This window comes from Amblyomma americanum, chromosome 2 (assembly GCF_052857255.1).
Source record: "Amblyomma americanum isolate KBUSLIRL-KWMA chromosome 2, ASM5285725v1, whole genome shotgun sequence".
Taxonomy (NCBI): domain Eukaryota; kingdom Metazoa; phylum Arthropoda; class Arachnida; order Ixodida; family Ixodidae; genus Amblyomma; species Amblyomma americanum.
In genome coordinates this window covers 52,757,485-52,778,265 of record NC_135498.1, presented here as the reverse complement: position 1 = coordinate 52,778,265, position 20,781 = coordinate 52,757,485, and the positions used below count along the sequence as shown (strand labels likewise).

The 20,781-nt window shown below is 47.9% G+C and overlaps 1 protein-coding gene across 1 annotated transcript in view; it reads right to left on the bottom strand.

Moving 5' to 3' along the window:
* Positions 1–11,677: 11,677 nt before the first annotated feature.
* The window catches only part of LOC144119687 (uncharacterized), a 16,102-nt gene continuing 6,998 nt past the window's right edge, over positions 11,678–20,781 (bottom strand). The window contains exons 7-14 of the mRNA XM_077652253.1: positions 20,779–20,781; positions 19,979–20,131; positions 18,833–19,074; positions 18,059–18,174; positions 16,576–16,693; positions 13,996–14,160; positions 12,408–12,539; positions 11,678–11,752 (exon numbers count right to left, since the gene is read on the bottom strand). The exon at positions 20,779–20,781 is cut by the window's right edge and continues 72 nt beyond it. Coding sequence (XP_077508379.1) covers positions 11,678–11,752; positions 12,408–12,539; positions 13,996–14,160; positions 16,576–16,693; positions 18,059–18,174; positions 18,833–19,074; positions 19,979–20,131; positions 20,779–20,781 — 1,004 coding nt within the window. The remainder of the gene's footprint in view (positions 11,753–12,407; positions 12,540–13,995; positions 14,161–16,575; positions 16,694–18,058; positions 18,175–18,832; positions 19,075–19,978; positions 20,132–20,778) is intronic.

The following is a 20,781-nucleotide window of genomic DNA, read 5'->3' as shown; positions in this document are numbered from 1 at the left end:
CTCTCTCTCTCTCTTCTGCTTTGCCGCGAAGGGCGAGCCATTTGTTTGTCGCTGCGATGTTTTACTCTTGCCTTCCCTGGCTGACGCGTCGTGTGGACAGCGGCAGCTTGGCGGTCGTTCTTCCTTTTTTTTTCTTTTTGATGTGCGTGCGTTGGTGTTTTTCATCGTCAGTGGCTGATCCTTGCTTCCTTCCCTCTGCAGCTCTTCCCTCCCTCTCTCCCTGAACCTCAGCCCGCGTGCACACACCGCCCCCCCCCCCTTTTTTTTTTGTGTGTCTCGAAAAGCAGCTACGGATGATGCGAAAGCTGTGTAAGTTTGATATTAAGAATTCATATTACTATTTTTATTCTACTTTCAAATAATAATAAAGTTGATCTTTGCCCGTGTCTCTCAGCACCCGAGTGTCTCTGTGTGCAGTTTGCCTCTGTCCTCCCGAGTCGCCTCTTCCCCGCGGAAGAGACACGAAGGATGCGCATTACTGTGACGAGGAAAGCCTGACAGTTCGACGCAGAGATGATTTTCTAGGTGTTGAAGATCACCATCTTAATGAACCATACCGAGTATACTGCAAGCCGAAAACCTCTTAATATTGTCGGATACAAGTCAATAACGAAGATGCAGATCTTCCTCAAATGAGGCCTTCCAGCCCATGGCGTCGACCCATGGTGATGACGTCACAGTTAATCCATGGTTAATCCTCTGTCACGCTAACTCGATCCCCTGTAATGGCTAATGAATGAATTAACCGTGACAAAATGACCATCGGTCGACTCCATTGGCTGGAGAGCCCCCTTCGAGGGGAATTTGCTTCTTCGTTCTTGCGTTGTATCCGACTAGAGTGCTTTCGGATACGCCGTTCCTGTGCCAGCCGCGGCTATCCTGTTTGCAGGAATATCTGCCTTCCTCGGTCACGTTTTCGTTTCATTTGTATCCAGAAACAACCGGTTATCTTCTCTCAGTCACATATCATCTGCCTAAGGTGTCATTACGGCGGAGAAATCGCAGGCATTGCAACACAAGGCAGTACAAGACACCCCGCCAGGACTGGCCAACAACCTCAACTTTCAGGGACTGTATCCGCCTTTATTTTCAGCTAAAAAAGCAGCGGCTTCGATGCCTCGAGTTTTGAACAGGGAGGAGAGAATGGTTGACGCAGCAGCTACTACCTTAAGCATTTTTGTTCATATGTATACATGCCCCTCTGGGCAAGGCGTGAAAAGCTAGTGACGCCCAAACGGTTGCCTAGTCGCTGCTGCGAAGTTCGATCCAGACAGGGCTTATCAGCTAGTCTGCAGAGCAGCAAGGTCCGGACTTCCCGATAGCAAGGCGCGTTCACCGACTTGGACAAGAGGGACAAATAAATTTACGACGAAAGGTACTTGGCTCTACGGGATGTGGCACGACACGTGTTGCTGCCGCATTCTTTGTACACTTCATCTGAGATAGCGCTGCGTGCGCTTAACGCACGAGGACGCTGTAGGAACGTACAGCCTTTGCCAAAAGTAATCGGGCTGCATGGTTTGCTTCTCATTTGTAGAGCCCTTACAGCTTCTCTAACGATCAAGAAGTTCTCGAAAGGTGAGGACAAGGGTTCTCCATACCATACATAGATGTAAAGCTTGGTGGCCGGCATAATAGCTTCAACAGACGACTGAGAAACAAACCGCGCAGTCTGGTTACTTCTGGCAAAGACTGTACGTACCTGTAGATACGTTGTGACGCTACGCAGGCATGAAAACGATCTCGCGTATGTGCATTACGTGAGTGGGACAAAGCAATTTTGGCAAGCTTAGCCACCTCGCGGGCAAAAGATCTCGCAGCTTCTCACCGTTGTCGTCCGAAAGCGTCTGTACAACGTCCTGAATTATTTTCAAGGGTATATTGCGCTGCCTTGCTATACCTATGAGCATACTACGTGCACAGTGAAGGTTGAGCCGTTCAGGCTCTAGCCCAAAGAACTTCAACAGGTAACATGCTCAAAACTGGTGTTGTGAGGCGCCCTTCACGCGAAAAGCAAAAGGCGGAGTTACAGACGAGTTATTTTGAAAGATACCGTCTTTGACAAAAGCAAGCGAGCAATCGGCCGGTGGCCAAGGCGGGCTGCTCCCCGGCTGCGAGTGTAAACTGGGTGACGTAAGCCTGCGCCCTCACTAAGTATGACAGCGCTCCAAAGGCGCGAAATTGCTTGCCACACACACCACTCGCTTACTTCTTTATCATCCAAAGAAGGAGTGCGAGAACGCGGGCTTACGTCACCCAGTTTACACTCGCAGCCGGAGATCGCAGCGCCGCCGATCGGCTAAAGCGTGGCCCGCATGGAGTGTTTTTCCGGGTGATTCGTCGGCGTCGACGGCAGTGGAGCGTTTTTTTTTTTTTTTTGCCGCCGGACAGGACGTTTTTGCCAAGTCGTCGGGTTCTGGCGGAACAGAAAAAGACGCCGACGCCGGGAGAGGGCAGCGACAGAGGGCCAATGAGAGCCGGAGCGGGCGTCACGTGATTCTGGACGGGGCCGCGCCGGTGCACGCCGGCCGAGAGAGACGCGCTCGCATGAAGTAACACGGACAATTGAGCGAGTTGGTACATCATTTTAAAGCTTTCGAAAGCGCTGCTACAAGGGACACCAAGAGAAAGAAAACGAAGGACAAGCGCATGGAGGATGCGCGCTCACGGGCCTTTTGCGTGCGAGAGCCAGCGGCTTCACTTCGCTTCCTGCGCATCCGTCTGATTTCAGTGTGGATGGGGGCGCGCGCATCGCACAAATGGGCGGCAAAAAAAACGCCACTCGGCTGCTGACCATGCGGGAGTGAATTCGTCGACGCCGACGCGGGCGTCGGGCGCGCGGCGCGATTTCGCGGGCAAAAAACGCCCCATGCGGGCCACGCTGTCCGCTCCCGCTGCCGCCGTGGCTGCTCGGTTACATTTTGCCATCGTTTTGCATAGTTAATAATTGATGTTTCGGGTGGTCAACACATGATTTCTGTATTCGGGGAGGGTTCGAAGTATTACAAAAGGCTGTGCACCAAATAAAGACTTGCTCTTATGGTATCAGATTGCAGCTTATTAACATGACAGTAGACGTCATGCCTCGTCTTTCCATCACTTGTTCCCTTTCCCTCCTTTCATTTCGTGGGCCTCAGAGGCTGGTATTAAACCTTCGACGGTTTTTTAGTTGGCGCAGCCTCTTGGTGCAATATTAAGTGCCCGTTTCTTGTAGATGCTCATTGCATGGCGTCATAATTAGTGCCGAAGCAGCGCCGAAATGGATATCGTCAAGCCTCCATAGCCGCTGCAGTTGTCTGGAAACCTACGAAGAAACTGGAATATGTTCCAACAAAAGATGAAGCTTCACGGCACGCTGTAAGAGTCAATAAGAGATCAGGTTGTTTTTGGCATTAACAATCCGAATATGAGGGGAAAAAATTCGCTCGGGTTCCACCCGGCTGAACCTAGTTTAGAGCTGAGGCAGTGGCAGCGTCCGCTACCAGCTTCCTCTGTCGTTGTTCACACCGCTGCTTCTTAAGACGAACTTCTCGTTCTTCCTCGGTTTCTGCTTCAATCTTACCACATTTCCTCGCTCTATAATTCGCTAACGCGCCCCTGCCGATGTTCTTAACCATAATAATGATCAGGTTCAATCAGCCGTCTACGGTACACATCCGAAGCACTGGTTCCAGCGCGCGACTCCTCCATGGCTATCTGCGAACGTCAAGCAACGCTTTGCGCTTTCTATTATCAATCAGGTGAACGGCGAGTCACCTGGTTCAGCTCAACTGCGAGGTGGGCGTTGAATCACGTTCTGCAACGATTCACCGCAGCTGGGAAGGCGAGCGAACGCCGCAGCTGCGCCGAGGCATGGCGAGTCTCATGGTATGACGTCAGTCACACCCACGCTCCGCCGCTTGAAGGCCATTCTTCGGAGCCACATGACCTTGAAGTTATGCATGGCAGGAATAGGGCTTCCGCTCTATAAATGCTCCGAGAAAAGGGCCTAACCGTATACGTAAGGCGGAGCAGATGTGCAAAGCAGCCGACGTCTCAGCGCGGCAGAATGCTACTTGGTCGAGTGATACTCTACGCGAGTGCACTACGCCCACATGGCTCAGCACAACCGGAAAAGTTTTCGGTGCCGACGATGCAACAAGATTCGTGCACAAACAGATCGGCCAGCGTACGGTATGTATGCTATACTATGCTTCCAAAAAGCCAGACCATTTTGCGGTACGTTGCATGCTTTGCCAGAGCCGACAGATAGATCAAGTACAAGAAGATAAGGCAGAGGACGGGATCGAAATTGAGATATCGGCGTCTGAGGCTTTGAGATATCGGGGCCGGCGCAGCGTGGACGGTGAGCGGAAACATACGCGGCCAGGACATAGGTTCACAAGCGAACGCAATTCCTGCGACTCTTTACCGCCGTTTCGAAAAAACTGCGAACTTGCAAAAAAAAAAAAAAGCACCGCTTTTCTGTCAGTGCCATCAAGCATGTCGCTATGGATGGAGGTACTTTTCCTGAACGGTGTGAAACCCGCTGTCACCTTCTTCGTAGTCAAGAAAGGTCGCCAGGCCACACCAAGGCTGCAGACAGGTCGGCAATCGTTCCAGAAGCTGTGGATTCGGTGAAGTGGGAGTGAGCCAACACCCGAAAAAGCTTTTCCGGACTTGCTTCATGGTACGGGTTGTGTCTGAAGGCTGTACTGGATGGTCCTGCGGACGGATGCTGTTGTACTCATGTACCGGGCACGAAGGGTGCCCTTGGGCCTCAGGGAAAACTGGAGCGCATGGAAAAGGCTTCCATTATCGAGAAGGTGGATATGAACCCACAGAATGGGTAAGCCCTCTGGTTATAGCGCGTAAGAAAGATGGAACGTTTCGTGTCTGCGTGGATCCGAGGGACATCAACAACAACATCGAGCGCGAGCACTAGCCAATGCCAACAATGGAAGATTGAGCCAGAGCTGTCGGGTGCAAAGTTTTTACGTGATAGCGTATACAAGCTCGTTCGGCCAAAAAGCCGTCGGCGTTTTAGTAGTCGGCACGGCGTGTCGGAAATAATCAGGGGCTGCGTAAAAAAAATCGTATCATGTTAATTTGTTGTTCTAGTGATCGATCGTTCGATTGATTGGTTGATTGATTGGTGTGTCATAGGCGACGACGAGTTAACATAATCATTGGAATTATTTGATTAGAGAAATGAAAAAAAAATTGAAAAAAGGACGTTTGAAAATGCTCAGAATGAAAAGCCAATGTTTGATGATGCTAATCAAGAAAATTTAGGGTGTAACTGATCAATTAGTTGAAGCAATCGAAAAAAAGAGAAATGCGTTCAAAGGTGCCTAACTGCCCAGAATGGAAAACCTAACCCACTACGCTATCGCGTCATACCCTTAAGGCGGAGCTTAAGTGTCCTCTTCAATTTTTTTTTCCCAGCTAGATGCAAATGCAGGCTTTCATCAAATTCCATTAAACGAAGCTACATCGCGAGTGTGCACTTTTGCGACAACGTTCAGACGTTACCGGTTTCAGCGTCTTCCGTTCGGGATTTCATCAGCGAGCGAAGTTTTCCAGAAAACGCTAACGGAAATCTTTGAGGGATTGTCGGGCGTCCGCATGTGGATTGATGACATTTTAGTGGGGAGTGACAGTGAGCAGCAGCAAAGCGAACGCCTGTATGCCTTGCTGACGCGGGCAGAACAAGCGGGCCTGACGTTTAACCTGCAGAAATGTGTGTTTAGTTTGAAAGAAATCGAGTTCTTCAGTGACTGAATCGGTGAGCTTGGTACACTACCGAGTAGCAGCCTAATTAAAAGTGTCCTTTCGCTGCCAGCGCCGACAGATAGGCACGTGGTGCGCAATATGATGGGCGTTGTTAACTACGTACTTTCGCGAGTATATCCCATCATAGCGTGATATACAACTTTTCTGCGGAGACTCGTTAAAGAAAACGTCATGTTTGAATAGACTGCAGCGCACAAGCTTGAGTGGGCGGAGGTCTACGACGCGTTGACAAGCCGTCCGTTACGCGCGTTTTTTAATGAAGCCAGGGAAACGAAATTTACTGCGAATGCTTCGGGGACTGGTCTAGGCGCTGCACTACTACAGCGACATTGCAGTGACTGGTGCCCGGTGTTTATGGCCGAAAGGTACTGATCGAAACTGACCGTGGACCACTGCTCGCCATTTAACAAAAGAGCATTGGAGACATGCCATCACGATTGCAGCTTTTTTTTATCAGGCTTCTACAATATCATTACACTTGCAGTTCGTCTTTGGCAAGGACTTGCTTCTGGCGGACATGTCGTGTGCACCGGTGCCATCCCAGTCGTTGAATGCGTCATCGGAAACAGACGGCGACATCCATGCAGTAAAGATAGTCTCCAGCATCGTAAGTACGTCAATGAAAGTGCGTTTGGAGAAGGAAACCAGGGACGACCCGTACTTAAGCGAGTGAGACAGCGAATCTCGGAGGATGCCGCCATCGACGGTGAACTTCAACGAATTCACGAAGGACACTTCGTATTGAATAAATGTAAGGTCAGAGCGCGGAGGAGGAGTGTGCTTAAAAAGCGCCACTGTACCCAGACGGTATTCATTTTCTCTGTGAACAATAGCAACGGTGCCCCTCGCAAGCCATCAAGTCGTTAGGAGTATACATGACACACAGAAAAATCACATGGCTGTTTCACTGCTGCCATTAGCGCAAGCTCGTGATTACCGCAATACGTAAAAGAGAGATTGTATACTTGTACACCAGAACGGATGCATGTATTGCGGGAAGGGGTACAATTGCAGCATTTTTGGTAATAGCAAGTTCACCATGTGATGGAGCATCTGTGCATTGTTCTATCTTGTACCGCTTTTTCTTGAGCCAGTGAAGACAAAAATTATTGTGGGGCCATAAACAGAAAGAAAAATGAAGTATCCCCGCCCGTGTCACTAATTATATGCCAATGAAGACAGAAAGGCCATATGTTGCAGTGCTATGGCAGCTACATGTCAGCTACATGTAAGCTGATTTGATCCCCGGATTTTAGGATTTTATTTTTTTCGGTGACCGCAAATAATTCATATTTATTTCCTTGATAATTAAATACGATGCTGAACTCCTCCTCGGGCGTATTACCCTATAGGTTAGCTCCAACTTGCACAGTCTGCGAATTAGAAGGCTCAATAAGCCGAAGCTATGAAAAGAGCGCCTTCGTGCAACACTTGTGCATCGAAAGATGCTCCAGCGCGAAGTCATAGCAATGACGATTTTCTTGCGGCGGTCAGTGGTATATGTTCTTCCTTCTCCCGGAAATCTCTAGAGGAGTACAAAGTACACGCAGCGCAAAATCTTATACCAGTGAATGAAAACTGCGTTATGATATGTGGCTTTTTGCCACCTATATACATGTTTCGATAATGTTACAAAAGACTAAAAAAGAAACGTTGCATTGCGCTTAAGTGCAACGTCGGATGATTTGAGGGCCCCTCCTTGCGTCTTGTGCCATCATTTCGCTCCTGCTGGCGGCTTGGAGTCAAGGACCTGCGGGAAACAATAATTACGGTGTACTGAATAAGCAGAAAAAATGGCGCTGATTGTGCACGAACTGTTCGTTTCTAGAAACAACAAAAATCGTGAGGTAAGAATGTAGTTTACCGAAGCGGCCTTCCGTAAGTAGCGCTCGTTGTGTGTGCATTTCTTCAAAGGCCCCCTTATTGGATCAAGTGGTTTTTGTCAGCTATTGGTACAAATAGCCTCCACGCAAGCAATGCGTGACGTCGCACCTTACGGGGCGCGTACAACGTTTTAACGTTGCTACCTTATGGAACAGCGAAATTTCTCGCTTTGTGCCAACTGTTTTGAAACATTCGCCAAGGCGGAATAGATGTTTATACCCTGCCCCAGTCGCATTTTACTGCCGAACCCCATGCCACGTCGGGAGGAGTGCATGTTCACTAGTTGCGATATACTGCTGGTACAACACGTCCTGCGTTTTAGGCGGCCCGTTGGATTCCAAAGCTGTCGGATCGCGTATGGCTTTCAATAGTTTCTTTAATCGTTCCGAGATGGCGCACTATGCCGGTCTGTCGGATGGATGTCGGATAAATCGCTGAAAGGTGGCAGCAGTGCCAGCACTTTTTTAAGTATGTTTTTTGCATATGTTGATATTTCATTTGGCTGTTTTCTGGTGTACAATCTTATAGCTGTGGCAGGGAGCAAGCACAGTCGTTATAAAGACGGAAGGATGGATATTCTCTGTGACAGTGATGAGGATATTGAATATGCAGCATTGAAAGCGATTTTTCAGCGCATTTTTTCAAGATGAAAGCGACAGTAGTGATGAACAGACAGCAGTGATATAGAGCCACCAAAAATAAATCCTCAACATGCAAAGCATCTATAAAGCATCCACAAAATTCGCAGATATTACGATCAGTATGTAAATTCAGATCTTCTGTCAGTCTTAAGCAATTTTTGTCTAAACATATATATTAAAATCAAGAGAAGTATCCAATGAGTACTCATGCCACGGCTCGAAAATTTAATTGGTACAGAAGGCCCATCAATAGCAGAAAAAAAACGTAAGTCAATGGATTAAAGGGTTCACGTGCAACACGTGCTCTTTCTCTCAAAGCACCGATTCACTCCGTCATGTGAATTCAGCTTAATGGGATGAGACACGATGCCTGCCCGCAGAGGACCCAATCAATAGCAGTCCGTTTAGTTGGCTCGATTTCGCTCGGCTTTTTCTGGCATCTCATCGTTTAAGCAAACATGCACTGTACGACCCTGATTTCTGCTGTGTGCATATTCGCTGAGGACATAAGTGTCACAAGAGAATATTTTCTGTTGTTACAATAGAAGTTCTACTAGTATTTCGGAACATGTCCTTGTCGTAACAACAGAAATTCTTGTTGTAATAAAATGAAATTCTGTCGTAACAACGACTCCTTTTGTATTATTCAGCAGTCACTTACTTGTCCCAACAAAGCCTGCTCGGTCGCGACAGCAGTCGAGTGCGTAATACTACAAAAAGTTCTGTTGTGACAACAGGGAAACAGAAAATTTGAGTCAAATTTTGGAACCTACTCGTATTTTTCGACTGGTGCCTTGACTAAGAAATTTATGAACGACTACGAACGACCTTGATTACGAAATCATGAACCATACAGGCTCACTCTGTTACTGCGTGCGCAAAGGTCTGCATATTTGCGCACGAAAAGAAAACAGCAAGCAGCCGCGAAAAGCATTGTCTCAGATTTGCTCGAATGTATTAGGGGAATCCCCCAAGGTGGGTTAGATTTGTAATACGGGAGTAATTATTTAAGCTTGCCGTCCCGGTTGGCTCAGTTGGTAGAGCGACTGCTCCGGTGAAGCGGTGGTCCTGAGTTCGAACCCCGGATCAGGGCAAATTTTTCTTTAACTGCGAAATGTCTGATACAGCTGTATAGCTTTCCATTGTAGCCGTTGGCTGCGCTTGAGCGGTGGATGCCAATGAGCAATTACTCCATTACTGCACTGTCTCAGATTGACCATAGATGTCTGTAGGGTATATTAAGGCTATCTTCTTCTTCATCTTCCAGTTCTTCCAAGGCCACCTGGATCTGAATCACCTGGACGCATAACTTACTATCCCGCCAAGGTGTTCTTGTATGCAATGTGCGCTTATAATAGACGAGGGAGAGGGAATAATTTATTGAAGAGTAGATATGAAGGGTTATGGAGGCATGGATGGCCTTCACTGTTATGCACGTAAGCTATGCAGTGCGGACAGATGAAAGGGACTGCGAAGTGGGCGCGCAAAATTGGATCCGAGAAAATTTGGGATGCAAGTGCCATCGAATGTATTTCTGGATTAAAACCCTGGTGCCTTGCGAAATTCGCAGCCAAATCGTCTACAAATGCGATTGATGGGGCATACCGCTGTCCACTGTGGCGGCCATTATAGCTGTTCCTCAGTTAATCCGTCACAGTGGCAATGGTTGCAATGAAATCTCTTTCAAAAACGGTCGATCCAAGTCCACAGTCACTCAAATGACGCTATTGAAGCCGGGCCGCTCACCTGCCTGACGGCGGTGATACGCGCGAAGGGCTCTCCAGCGTCGCACACGCCGCGGTAGTCCTCGAGGTCCGCGTGGTACAGCGCCACGCACACGGCCGGGTACTCGTCCAGGATCAGCGTCAGCTGGACGGGCGCAGATCGCGAGAAATACTATTGGAACAGAGCTCGCGCTTCGCCTATTCCTACTCAATGCTACTCAATGTCATAATAAGACTTTACTGTGACGCGATGAAAACTGTGTTCTCTCCCATTCTACGCATTTAAACTGGTCGTTAGTAGTCCCCAACAAGGACATTTCAACAAGCTCACAAACTTATATTTGAATAGGGCGGCCATGTATTTTGGTTGGATTGGTATATGGTGGTCGTGAGTAACGTAATACATGAATTATTGATGATCACATCACCTAGAGAGGCGTATGTCTGTTCAGCAGTGGAAGTAGTTGGGTTGGTGAAACTGCTCATAATTATGCGGCTGCTACACATTCGCCTGAAAGATAGTGATATATGCATGGCGTGGAACTGTATAGCGTTAAGCGTCATTGTTCCCTTTATTCAAGGGGGTAAGATCGCGGCAATGAATGATTCGATCATTCGGCCTCGCGAGACCAGGTAGAGAATGCGTGTGGACTTATCAATAACCCGCTTCCTAAACCACTGCTGTACTTCAGTAATTTAGATTTAAGAATGTGTTTTTTGTCGCGCTTGTGTTCAATGGTAGTACCAGTCAAAAGCCATATGTATCCGCAATATACTTAAACTTCTTGAGGATATAAAATTAATGGCTTGTTTTAGCACATGGGGTGGTTTTGTTGTTTAATATGGAGCGAGGTTCTGATTACTTCCACAGACGCCTGGCAAAAATGACACGCTTCTGTGCGTGCTGGTTGTTGATCGTTAACAAAGTAATTGCGCGTAATAAAAATTAACCCTCCCGGCAACGTTTCTTCACCAGTAGGTCGTTTCATTTAAGGCTCTTTATTGAAGCTTCAGGTTCCCACTGTGAGTAGTCATTTTGTTTCTGTGACATATGCTGTACAATGTTTTAACTGCCACCTGTCTCGTACTCTGTATCGCCCGGGTTTCTTTTTTCGGGCAGCTTGATTAGGTTTCATCACACGATGTAGAAAGAAAAGTTAAGTTGCTCTCAAATACAAATTCACACAGTCCACGTGCTAAATGGTCTCTGGAAACTTTTCCCGTTCCCAACAATTCTGTGATTTCGCCTGGCCAGTTGCTTACGAGAAACGAACTGGCCTCACTGAAACGTGTGAGCTTTGTGCAAAGGGCACTCAAGGACGCACTAGTCTGTATGCTCCCTTGAGGTTCCCGTACAAGCCCCAAACACACAAGGAACAGATACAGCAACTCCTTGTCTCCCTAAATGCTGACACGAATTAATGCTTCTGCTCCCCCCCCCCCCCCTCCTCTCCCATCTATATTCCCTGGTGGAACAAAACGAACATACAACATTCTAATTGGTACTCTCTTTTTGGTGCTTTCCCTCGGCTGTTTCTGGATTTTGAAGCCTGGTTTTTGGTGACTTTCGGTTCGGTGGTGATGTTTGGGGTGGCACTGGTAAACTTTTGGTTGGTGAGGTTGGTGCTTGGCGGATTGGTGCTTTGGTGGGCTTCAATTTGGTGTTTGGCGATGGGGATTCAAGTAAAGTTTTTGGTTTGTGGGGTTGGTGCTTGGTGGGCTGGTGATCTGAAAAAATTGGAAATGGACACTGGTTTTTGAGGAAAAGGAAATGGCGCAGTATCTGTCTCACATCTCGGTGGACACCTGAACCACGCCATAAGGGAAGGAATAAAGGAGGGAAGGAGAGAAGAAAGGAAGAAAGAGGTGCCATAGTGGAGGGCTCTGGAATAATTTTGACCACCTGGGGATCTTAAAGTTTGGCGCGGTTCAGGTGTCCGCCGATATGTGAGACAGATACTGCGCCGTTTTCCTTTCCCCAAAAACCAATTTTAATTTTTAATCTTCAAAGTGCACTGACATCGCACAGCCAGCGGGAATCTTTTTGCGCTTCGCCTCCATCGAAACTCTGGATTTTTATAAATAAATAAAAATAAAAATGTGCGCAGGTATAAGTTCGGTGATGGGTTTCATGTTTTGATTCATGTGGAGTTTTTGGGTGGTAAGGTACTCTTGGCAGACTAGTGTTTTGATGGGTTTTGCTTTGGTGTTTGATGATTCAGCTTCATGTTTTGATTTGGAGTTGGGTCTTCATTAATTCGCTACACAATCACTGCGAATATACGTCTGCAGGCTAGCACAACTTCAAGCAGTCCGCGGCCGCAGGCGCAAGCGAACGAGTCGCTAGCGTGCCAGGGCCCCTTCGGCCGACGACGGTACTTGCCTTCTTCCTGAGCGTGGTGACCGTGTCGAAGGCCTCGAGGCGGACCGACTGGAGCTGCGTGCCGGCCGGCACCTCGGCGTAGTTGCCAATGGCCTCTTCAGCGTAGTGCACCTGACGCCGGTCCCGGCAATGCTGCGAGCACACCGAATCCTCCCATGTTCGCTAGGTGCAAGACGTCGACCGAGGTGTAGTGCGGCGGTAGTAACCTAATCTTTTGCATTCATTGTCGCCTCGTCTGGAGTACAAACCGTGTTCACGCACGATTCACTGCGGACACGCAACCGAACTTCAAGGAAGCAGCTAAACCCAATAGATCTTTCGAAACCCTCACCAGAAGCATAGACAAACAAGCCAGAGAAATTAACGAAATTCGATAAATCTGCCCGAGCGTACGATTGCGGCGGCTATTTAACGGTTTAATACCACGCATCCGGGTGTTTTGGTGAAAACGCACCTCGAGTTTCGAAGTGAGAAACCGGATATTATTGTATTGTTCTTTTCGATTCTTCGAATGTTCAGCTGCGCGAAAGTTAAATTGTGCGAGTGACATGCACACTCTAGTTTGAGAATACAAACTCAATATTCATTGGTGTAGATTACTTCACCTCTTCTGTGTGGAAGCTTGAAATATTAGCCTTCCCAGATTAATTCGTGGCACTGGATATGGGACTGCCTGTACAAGGTATGTAAAACCGTTACTGCAAAATTGAGAGGAAACGCTGGTTCTTTTGCTGTAACGATTTTGCAAGTCTCACCAGTTGAAGCTCTGCCACTTTCTATAGGCTAAGTACTTGTTACCTCCGTTTCTGTAACGTACCAGATGTTATTGCATAGCTTACTTTACGGGTAAAATACACCGAGTTTTCTGCGCATCTAGCCCGTCGGTCGAAAGGTAATATAACTATGATTTCCGCAGAAAAAGTCAGACGCACGAGTGCATCACGGCCGCTGTGTTGTTTCTGTACCGGGACTGGTGCCACGAATCAAAGGCGAAAAACAACACTTGGTGTTAAGTTCAACCCTCAAGCTTGATTCAACGCAGTGCCACTCATTAAACGGTGATTCTGTACAATTTATTTATTTTGTATACTGCCAGTCTCTGGTTGAGACCTTAGCAGGTGGGCATTACAAGCATCATAGCAAATGATAACATTTCATGGCGCTCTTCAGTGCCTTTGGTGCCCATCTTGCACAGGCAGTGCATTACTCCTCTGCAAGTGTAGTGTGTGTACACAGCGAGTGATTACAAAAAAAACCTCAATGAACTTTTTTAATAAAAAATGCCTTGATTATGCATTTCACCAGCGCAGCTCTTCCCGCTTATCCAATTCGTGCTTTTGTATGTTTGCGGTGAAATGAAGAGAATTCACCACGAGCTGTGCAGGGCGCGCTAAGACGAGTACTCGCCGCCGGTGACGTCACCAATCACGTGGCATCACGTGATCATAAGATGACCACGTGGTGTGTTAAGTCAGCGACGGCACTGCTGCGCGCCATGTGAGCCACAAGCAGCTTCGCTGTGAAACAGAACTTTCGCTCCTCGACTATACGTATTCGTATACGAAGAAAGCGCGCTTATTTGTCGCACCTGTCTGAGCGACGCCGGGTAGTAGTTGTAGCAGCGTGCTCCCAGGTGCCCCGGTGCCACGTGTACGATGAAGCGGAACGCGGCCAGCGTGAAAGACACGCAGAGCCGTCCCGGCATGCGCTGGTACAGCTCGGCGGGGCCCGCGCTCCACTGCAGGCTCTGCAACTGCGACGCAGGAGGAAGATGAGGTTATGAAGGAGAAAAAAAGGCGCAGTAACCATGGGGTCAACGCTTGAATCGTGTCCCGATGGAAAGGAATGAAGGGGGGACTCGGCTCATTTTCACAGTGCTCGCCCACAGTAAGGGAAGCAGAAGGTAGTGTCCCTAACACCCCTCCCATGTTTCAGAACAGTTGACATCAAGCTGCTTAACTCTCTCCAGCAGCCTTTTACTGCCCCTATACTGCCTACGGAGTTAAGGATATGGTCACTCCTGCTTCTAAACAGAGTATGAACCTGCGTACTTCTCCGACGGGCAAACAGAGTTGGACGAGAGTTCTACCCTCTCCACCTGTGCAATGTTTCAGCACCTCGGCCTCTAGGAATTTGCATCGAGAAATTCTACATCAAGGACTCAATCTGCCGTCTGTAAACAGCGAGGACTCCTTTGATTGTGAATAACGAGAAGAAAATTACCTCCGCAGACGTACTCAGTGAGAACCATTAAGCACAAGCATAGCACTTTCGTATATAAGCTTGAACAGAGCTTCCTGCTAGATGTGGCACCGTCTGCGTAACTGTCGCATCTGTGTCGCTAAAGGAGTAGACGTCTTCGCATCGTTACGCCCTTCGGGAGTCTCACTCACGCCTTCGTACATCTGTTTCGAAACAGCGAATTTAAGGGGTGAAAAAGAGGGCGGACCTTCTTTACTGAAGCGTGCTTGCAGCTCTGAAAGAATGCTTAGTTGCATAATTCCATCGAGCGATGGGTAGAATTGGAGTATTATTCAGAAACACGCGGTAGTTTGTTGCGTTCGTCCGATCTCTGTGGAACGTGTGGCTGTGCAGGCCAGCGATGTTCCTTCAGTGCAGGCACGGCACTCCGGCACTTATGGCGAGACGGCGGAGCTTGTTTATGTATAAAGGAGGAGGAGAAGGAGAGACTTTAATGAACACAGGAGAGGTCTGCCTGGTTGTTAGCCTATAGCATGCTGCTCTAGTATGTACAGGAGTCGCTACAATTTACCCAAGCTTGTGGCCTGTCGGCGACGCTTTCTCAGCAACTTGACCTTGCTCGCAACTTTTTTTTTATGAAAGTGTGTTCAATACGGAAAGAGTTTTATTTTTCTTCCCCCTTGGTCGTAAATCCCTTACTCTTTGTTGCGAAGTTTCCCAGCCTTTACCTGGAGCAATTAGGGATATTATCAGGTGGTTTGAGAGGATCAAAAGGTTACTTTGTGCTAAAGCTATAAGCTTTAACCTACTAATATTTGAATGCTTTAGCTTACCGTTACAGAGCACTATCCTGGCATGTGTTCCGAGCATGCGCAGTTCAATGCAATGTTTTACTTTAGCCTCTCAGCGCTGAGAAATGAGTGCGCATGGCAGCGGTGTATACTTTCGCATCCAGCGCTTGACCAGCGGCAGCAGTAATATACTTTCTATTACAAAGTTCCAGCGTTCAGTTATCATGAAACACTAACAGATACCGCTATCGCCAACCGCCAACAGCATATGTGTAGACGACCCCAAAAGGACCCGCGCTCTTCCTTTTGAAGCCGTTTGTGCATGCGCTGTTGGCGGCTGGCAGCTGCGGTATGCGGTAGCGCAACGCTCAAACGCTGCATTTATGAATATAGCTGCACGTGAAAGCTTTATTTAGAACTAAATTTTGCATTTATATTGCTTTGTGTGATTTTTGCACTATAGTGTTCAGCACGACCGCACACACGTCCTTGACGTATGTCCGTTATCCACGCGTAACTGCGGGACGAGAACATCTTTAGGCATGCCTCCATTGTGCGCGGCCATCGCGCACTGTGCAGCTGCCTTATAAGAACGATCTATAGACTGCCTATTGACTTCTTTAGATCGTTCTTATAAGGCACTTCTTACCCGCCGCGGTGGCTCAGCGGTTAGGGCGCTCGGCTACTGATCCGGAGTTGCCGGGTTAGTACCCGACCGCGGCGGTTGCGTTTTTATGGAGGAAAAACGGTAAGGCGCCCGTGTGCTGTGCGATGTCAGTGCACGTTAAAGATCCCCAGGTGGTCGAACTTATTCCGGAGCCCTCCACTACGGCACCTATTTCTTCCTTTCTGCTTTCACTCCCTCCTTTATCCCTTCCCTTACGGCGCGGTTCAGGTGTCCGCCGATATATGAGACAGATACTGCGCCATTTCCTTTCCCCCAAAACCAATTATTATTGTTATCTATTGACTTCTTATCTATAGACATTTACTTTTTGTCTATGCATAGCCTACGGACTGTCTATAGACAAATGTCTACAGAGAGTATAGGCTATAAATCTATAGATTGTCTATAGACTAGTCTATCGGATTTGCATATGGAAAGTCTATAGTCGTTGTGAACAAAAATCTATGGGCAGGCTGTTTAAAGAAAATTTTTTTAAGGGCGTGCTTACTATGGTGCTGTCGGGAGTGTCGGCGTCGTCACTGCGCTTGTTGTAGGCGTTCGGCACGAACACCTTACATGAGAGTGGTCGTGGGTCATGCATCTCGAACACCGTGAGGTTCACCTGGCTGCGTGCGGAAAGCGTAGGAATAAGAAGAGACTCGACACGTTGCTAAACAGAAACAATGCGAATGGCAGACGAGACGAGACGACAACACGATCTGCGCTCACAATAACAGATCGTTGAAATTCAGACAGAGTTATTCTCAGTTGCGTCTTCTAGGCCTTCTTCAAAAGTTGCGCGCACCAAGACGTTTTCCTGAAGTAGGTAATGCACAGCGAATAAGTTGAGTTTTATTTGAAGTCAAGCGGAACGAACATTTTATTGAATATACGTACTGGAGACGGCGATGTTGGGGAAAGATTCTAGAGTAGTAGTGTAGCAGTGTAGTATGTAGTAGTATTAGCGGATAGTATATTATACATAACCGCAAAATTAGCGATGAAAATCAAAATGCAGCAAAGTTATAAATGCTCTTTGAACGATGTTTTGCGCCTGTAACACTTAACGACTGAAAGAACATTTTTGTTTCCTCCACAGCAAGTTCGTGTCGCTAGGAAACCCCAGAAAGAACCGGCCATTAAAAACACAATAGGATCGCTTCAGCCGCAGTTCACGCGAATGCACGCAGTATCATGAGTCACAATATGCTGTAATGCATGATGTCGTGCAATCTTCCTTTATAACCTGTATTTTTGTTCATACCCTAAAAGATGCAACAGTTTCATCGTGCGGGAACAGTGCCTTTTCAAAGGCGTAATATCGACACCGCTGAAGGAGATATTTAGCGCGCCATGAGCTTCAGGGCAGCCCCCGTGTTCAAACACACGATGCAGCTGCTACAAACGCATGACCTTCGAGGTACCTTCGCTACTTAGCCAATATTGATCATCACTCTACAAGACATCTCTTTGCAAAATACAATATTATTAGTTTTGCCTATCACTATGAACACCGATTGCTACATGCTTTGTATTTTTCTCAGCATGACAGCCAGAGTTTCCTTCGTTCGATGGCATTGCTGCAACCTAGAGCTACTCCTTCTTTAACTCGAATTTCCGAACCATGGTTAGTCCCATACTTTCGCACTCAGTACAAATTGCAATAATTAAAACACAATCTGCCGGTCTTATTAAATCAACACAAACAGGTAGCCTTCAAATCCCCAAAAGAGCTACGAGTACACTTTTCTCATTTGTAATTGATAAGAATCTATTGTGATAAATCTTGCAGCAGGTCTGTATTTTCTGATGCCTTCTACTACTCAGTGTTTTGTAATTAATGTTAGCGTACTCTGCCACCAATGTCTGCTGCCGCTTTGTAAACGGCTCCAGGGCCCCAGTCAAGTTGTAGGCAGCAACTTTTAGCCCTGGAAACCGTCCAGTTTTCTGGTGAATAAAGGATTGAATTGAATTGAATGGCCCGTCCCTACTTGGCTATCTGGTGCAGCGTCCGGACGACCCGCTTCTCCTCCTTTCCCTGGTAGCTCTCGGGAAGGTAGAAGCCGAACACCAGGATTATGTCCCTGCCCATGACGGCGCGCAGAACCTGCAAGCGCCGAGAGGTGCGCAGCCGGCACAAGGGCGACCATTACCGAGCCGGCAGGGATGCGTGTGTTGTACGTGTGCATACTCGCTTTCGACGGCGACGGTATACTGGCATATGCGACACACGCTATGCTGATACTAGAGATTAGAGCGGTCAGCACAGCGCTACTGCATACATCTACCGCCAGCTGACTGTGCGCATGGGCTGTTGGAGGCCGGTAGTAGCAGTATACGGTAGCGTTATGCTAAAACTCTGTACTCTCCTTTGTTGGACTCGTCCGGTGACGGTCAAGGAAAAATGTGCTAGGGTTCTGACGTAGCTAAACCGAGTAGGCTTTCGAAAGGATGGGACCTTGATGGTGCTAAGGTCACCCTCAAGGTCACCCTCCCATTGGTTACAGTTGGCAGTACGCTCCTCCGAGCTTATCCGAGATTCCTCCCATTGGCTGCAGCTTGTGCGACGCTCCTCCGAACTTACCCAAGCTTCCTCCCATTGGCTGCAGCTTGCGCGACGCTCCTTCGAACTAAACCGAACTAACCCGAGCTACTCCGAGGCTTCACACAAGATTTTTTTTAACGGAACCGTGTTAAGCAGTGCTTTCGTTGAGACTTAAAAACCCAGGAAGCGCCGGCGTGAGGTGGGCAGAGTGCGTGTGCACCTTGAAGATGTTGAACAGGTCCGGCGCGCTGTCCGAGGTCAGGGCCAGGTTGAGCATGGCCAGCCCGTCCAGCCCCGTGCGCTGCAGCCAGCCCAGGGCCAGCGTGGCGGCGCGGGTGCCTCGCGACCAGTCCAGGAAGAGGTCGCGGTACGTGTCGCTCACGCGAGCCTCCCACAGGGACACCAGGAAGTGGCTGCCGCCCTCCTCCTGGTCGCGCCGCTGGTTGATGAACCGCTGCAGCACTGCGCGTGTGGCCACGCGGCTGTGCAGTTTTGCGCAAGCGATCGGGATTCCTCGCGATGGTTACCACAGACGTGTTGTGAGCATCATATATGTGGTCGCTGCAACGCGCGGGTTTTTAAATCTGCATCCCTCACCTACACTGCTGGAGCATGCGCGGTAACCTTGGTTCGTATCCACAGGCCGGATAAAACGCATATGAATGTTCACTTCTGCCTGTTAATTTGCAACAATATTCATGTCAAGCTCCGCGTACATTACGCGGTGCGCATCTGTATTATACGCTGTCATTATTTTTTTTTAGGTATCGGTTCTGAAGCTTAACTACAATTAGAAGTCGGAGAGTATACTCACTGGGTTCCCTCATTTAGTCACCTTTCAAGGATTGGTCTTAAGTTGTTAGGGGAATCCTCTAATGTGAAGTAGATTTGTAATAAGGGAGTATTTGCTCATTGCAGCCACCGAAGCGCAGCCATACGGATGCAAAAAAAGCTAACAGCTTGCACAGAAACTTCGTACTTACAGAAAAATTCGAGCTATTTATCAAATAAGTTCGCTCTCGCCCTATTATATACCAGTCTCTCCGGTTACCTCAGTTGGTAGAGTTGGTGGAGCGGTGGTCCCGTGTTCGAACCCCGGACAAGGACGAATTTTTCTTTACCTACGAAGTTTCCGTGGAAGACGTATACTTTCCTTTGTAGCTATATGAGCGCTCTTATTAGAAGCACCCAGTCTTGAGAAACATCTTTTGATTAACGCTGGCAGACAAAGCTTCTTCTCAGTTCTGACATAGTTGGCGCTAAATATACGAATGGCAGTCCATCCAGAGCTCAGCATTTGAAGAGTGCGCCACCCTGCGTAGGCGCGTGGAACCGCGTGCCACACGTGGCGCGTCATGGCAAGTACCTGCGCGCCCCTGCTCGGCGGAGTTCGGCCGGATGATCTGCGCCTGCAGGTCGATGACGGCGTTCATGAACACCAGGTGCGTGCAGAGGTGCGCGGGGAAGTCTCCCTCGTAGGAGTCCGCGAACAGGCACAGCAGGGCACGGCTGCTGTTGTCTGAGCGGAAGGAACGGGCAGATTTGATTGATTGATTTATCGATCTATCGATCGACCGATCGATCGATTGATTGATTAGTTAACTGGTTTACTTATTGATTGATTAGTTTACCTATTGATAGATTGACTCATTGTCTTGACTACTTACTGACTCGACTACATGCTGACTTTACTTACTGACTTTACTTATTGACCTGAGTTGGCTTTTTGACTTGACTTATGAATTTATTAACTTGACTTACTGACTTGACTTATAGATTTACTCACTTGACTTATTGACTAGACTGATTAACTGACTGACTTATGGACTCGACTGACTGACTTATTGATTAATAATGTATTGATGACTTGACTGACTGACTGAATGACTGCCTTATTGATTAATTAATTAGTTGTTTAACTAAGATGGAAGTATCTCTAAGTGAAGGCCCGAAATATTCTGCTGCTTTGTGAAACTACCTCGCTTGACTTATTGACTAGACTGATTAACTGACTAATTTATTGACTCGACTGACTAACTTATTGATTAATAGTGTATTGATGACTGACTGAATGACTGCCTTATTGATTAATTAATTGGTTGTTTAACTAAGATGGAAGTATCTCTAAGTGAAGGCCCGAAATATTCTGCTGCTTTGTGAGCCTACCTG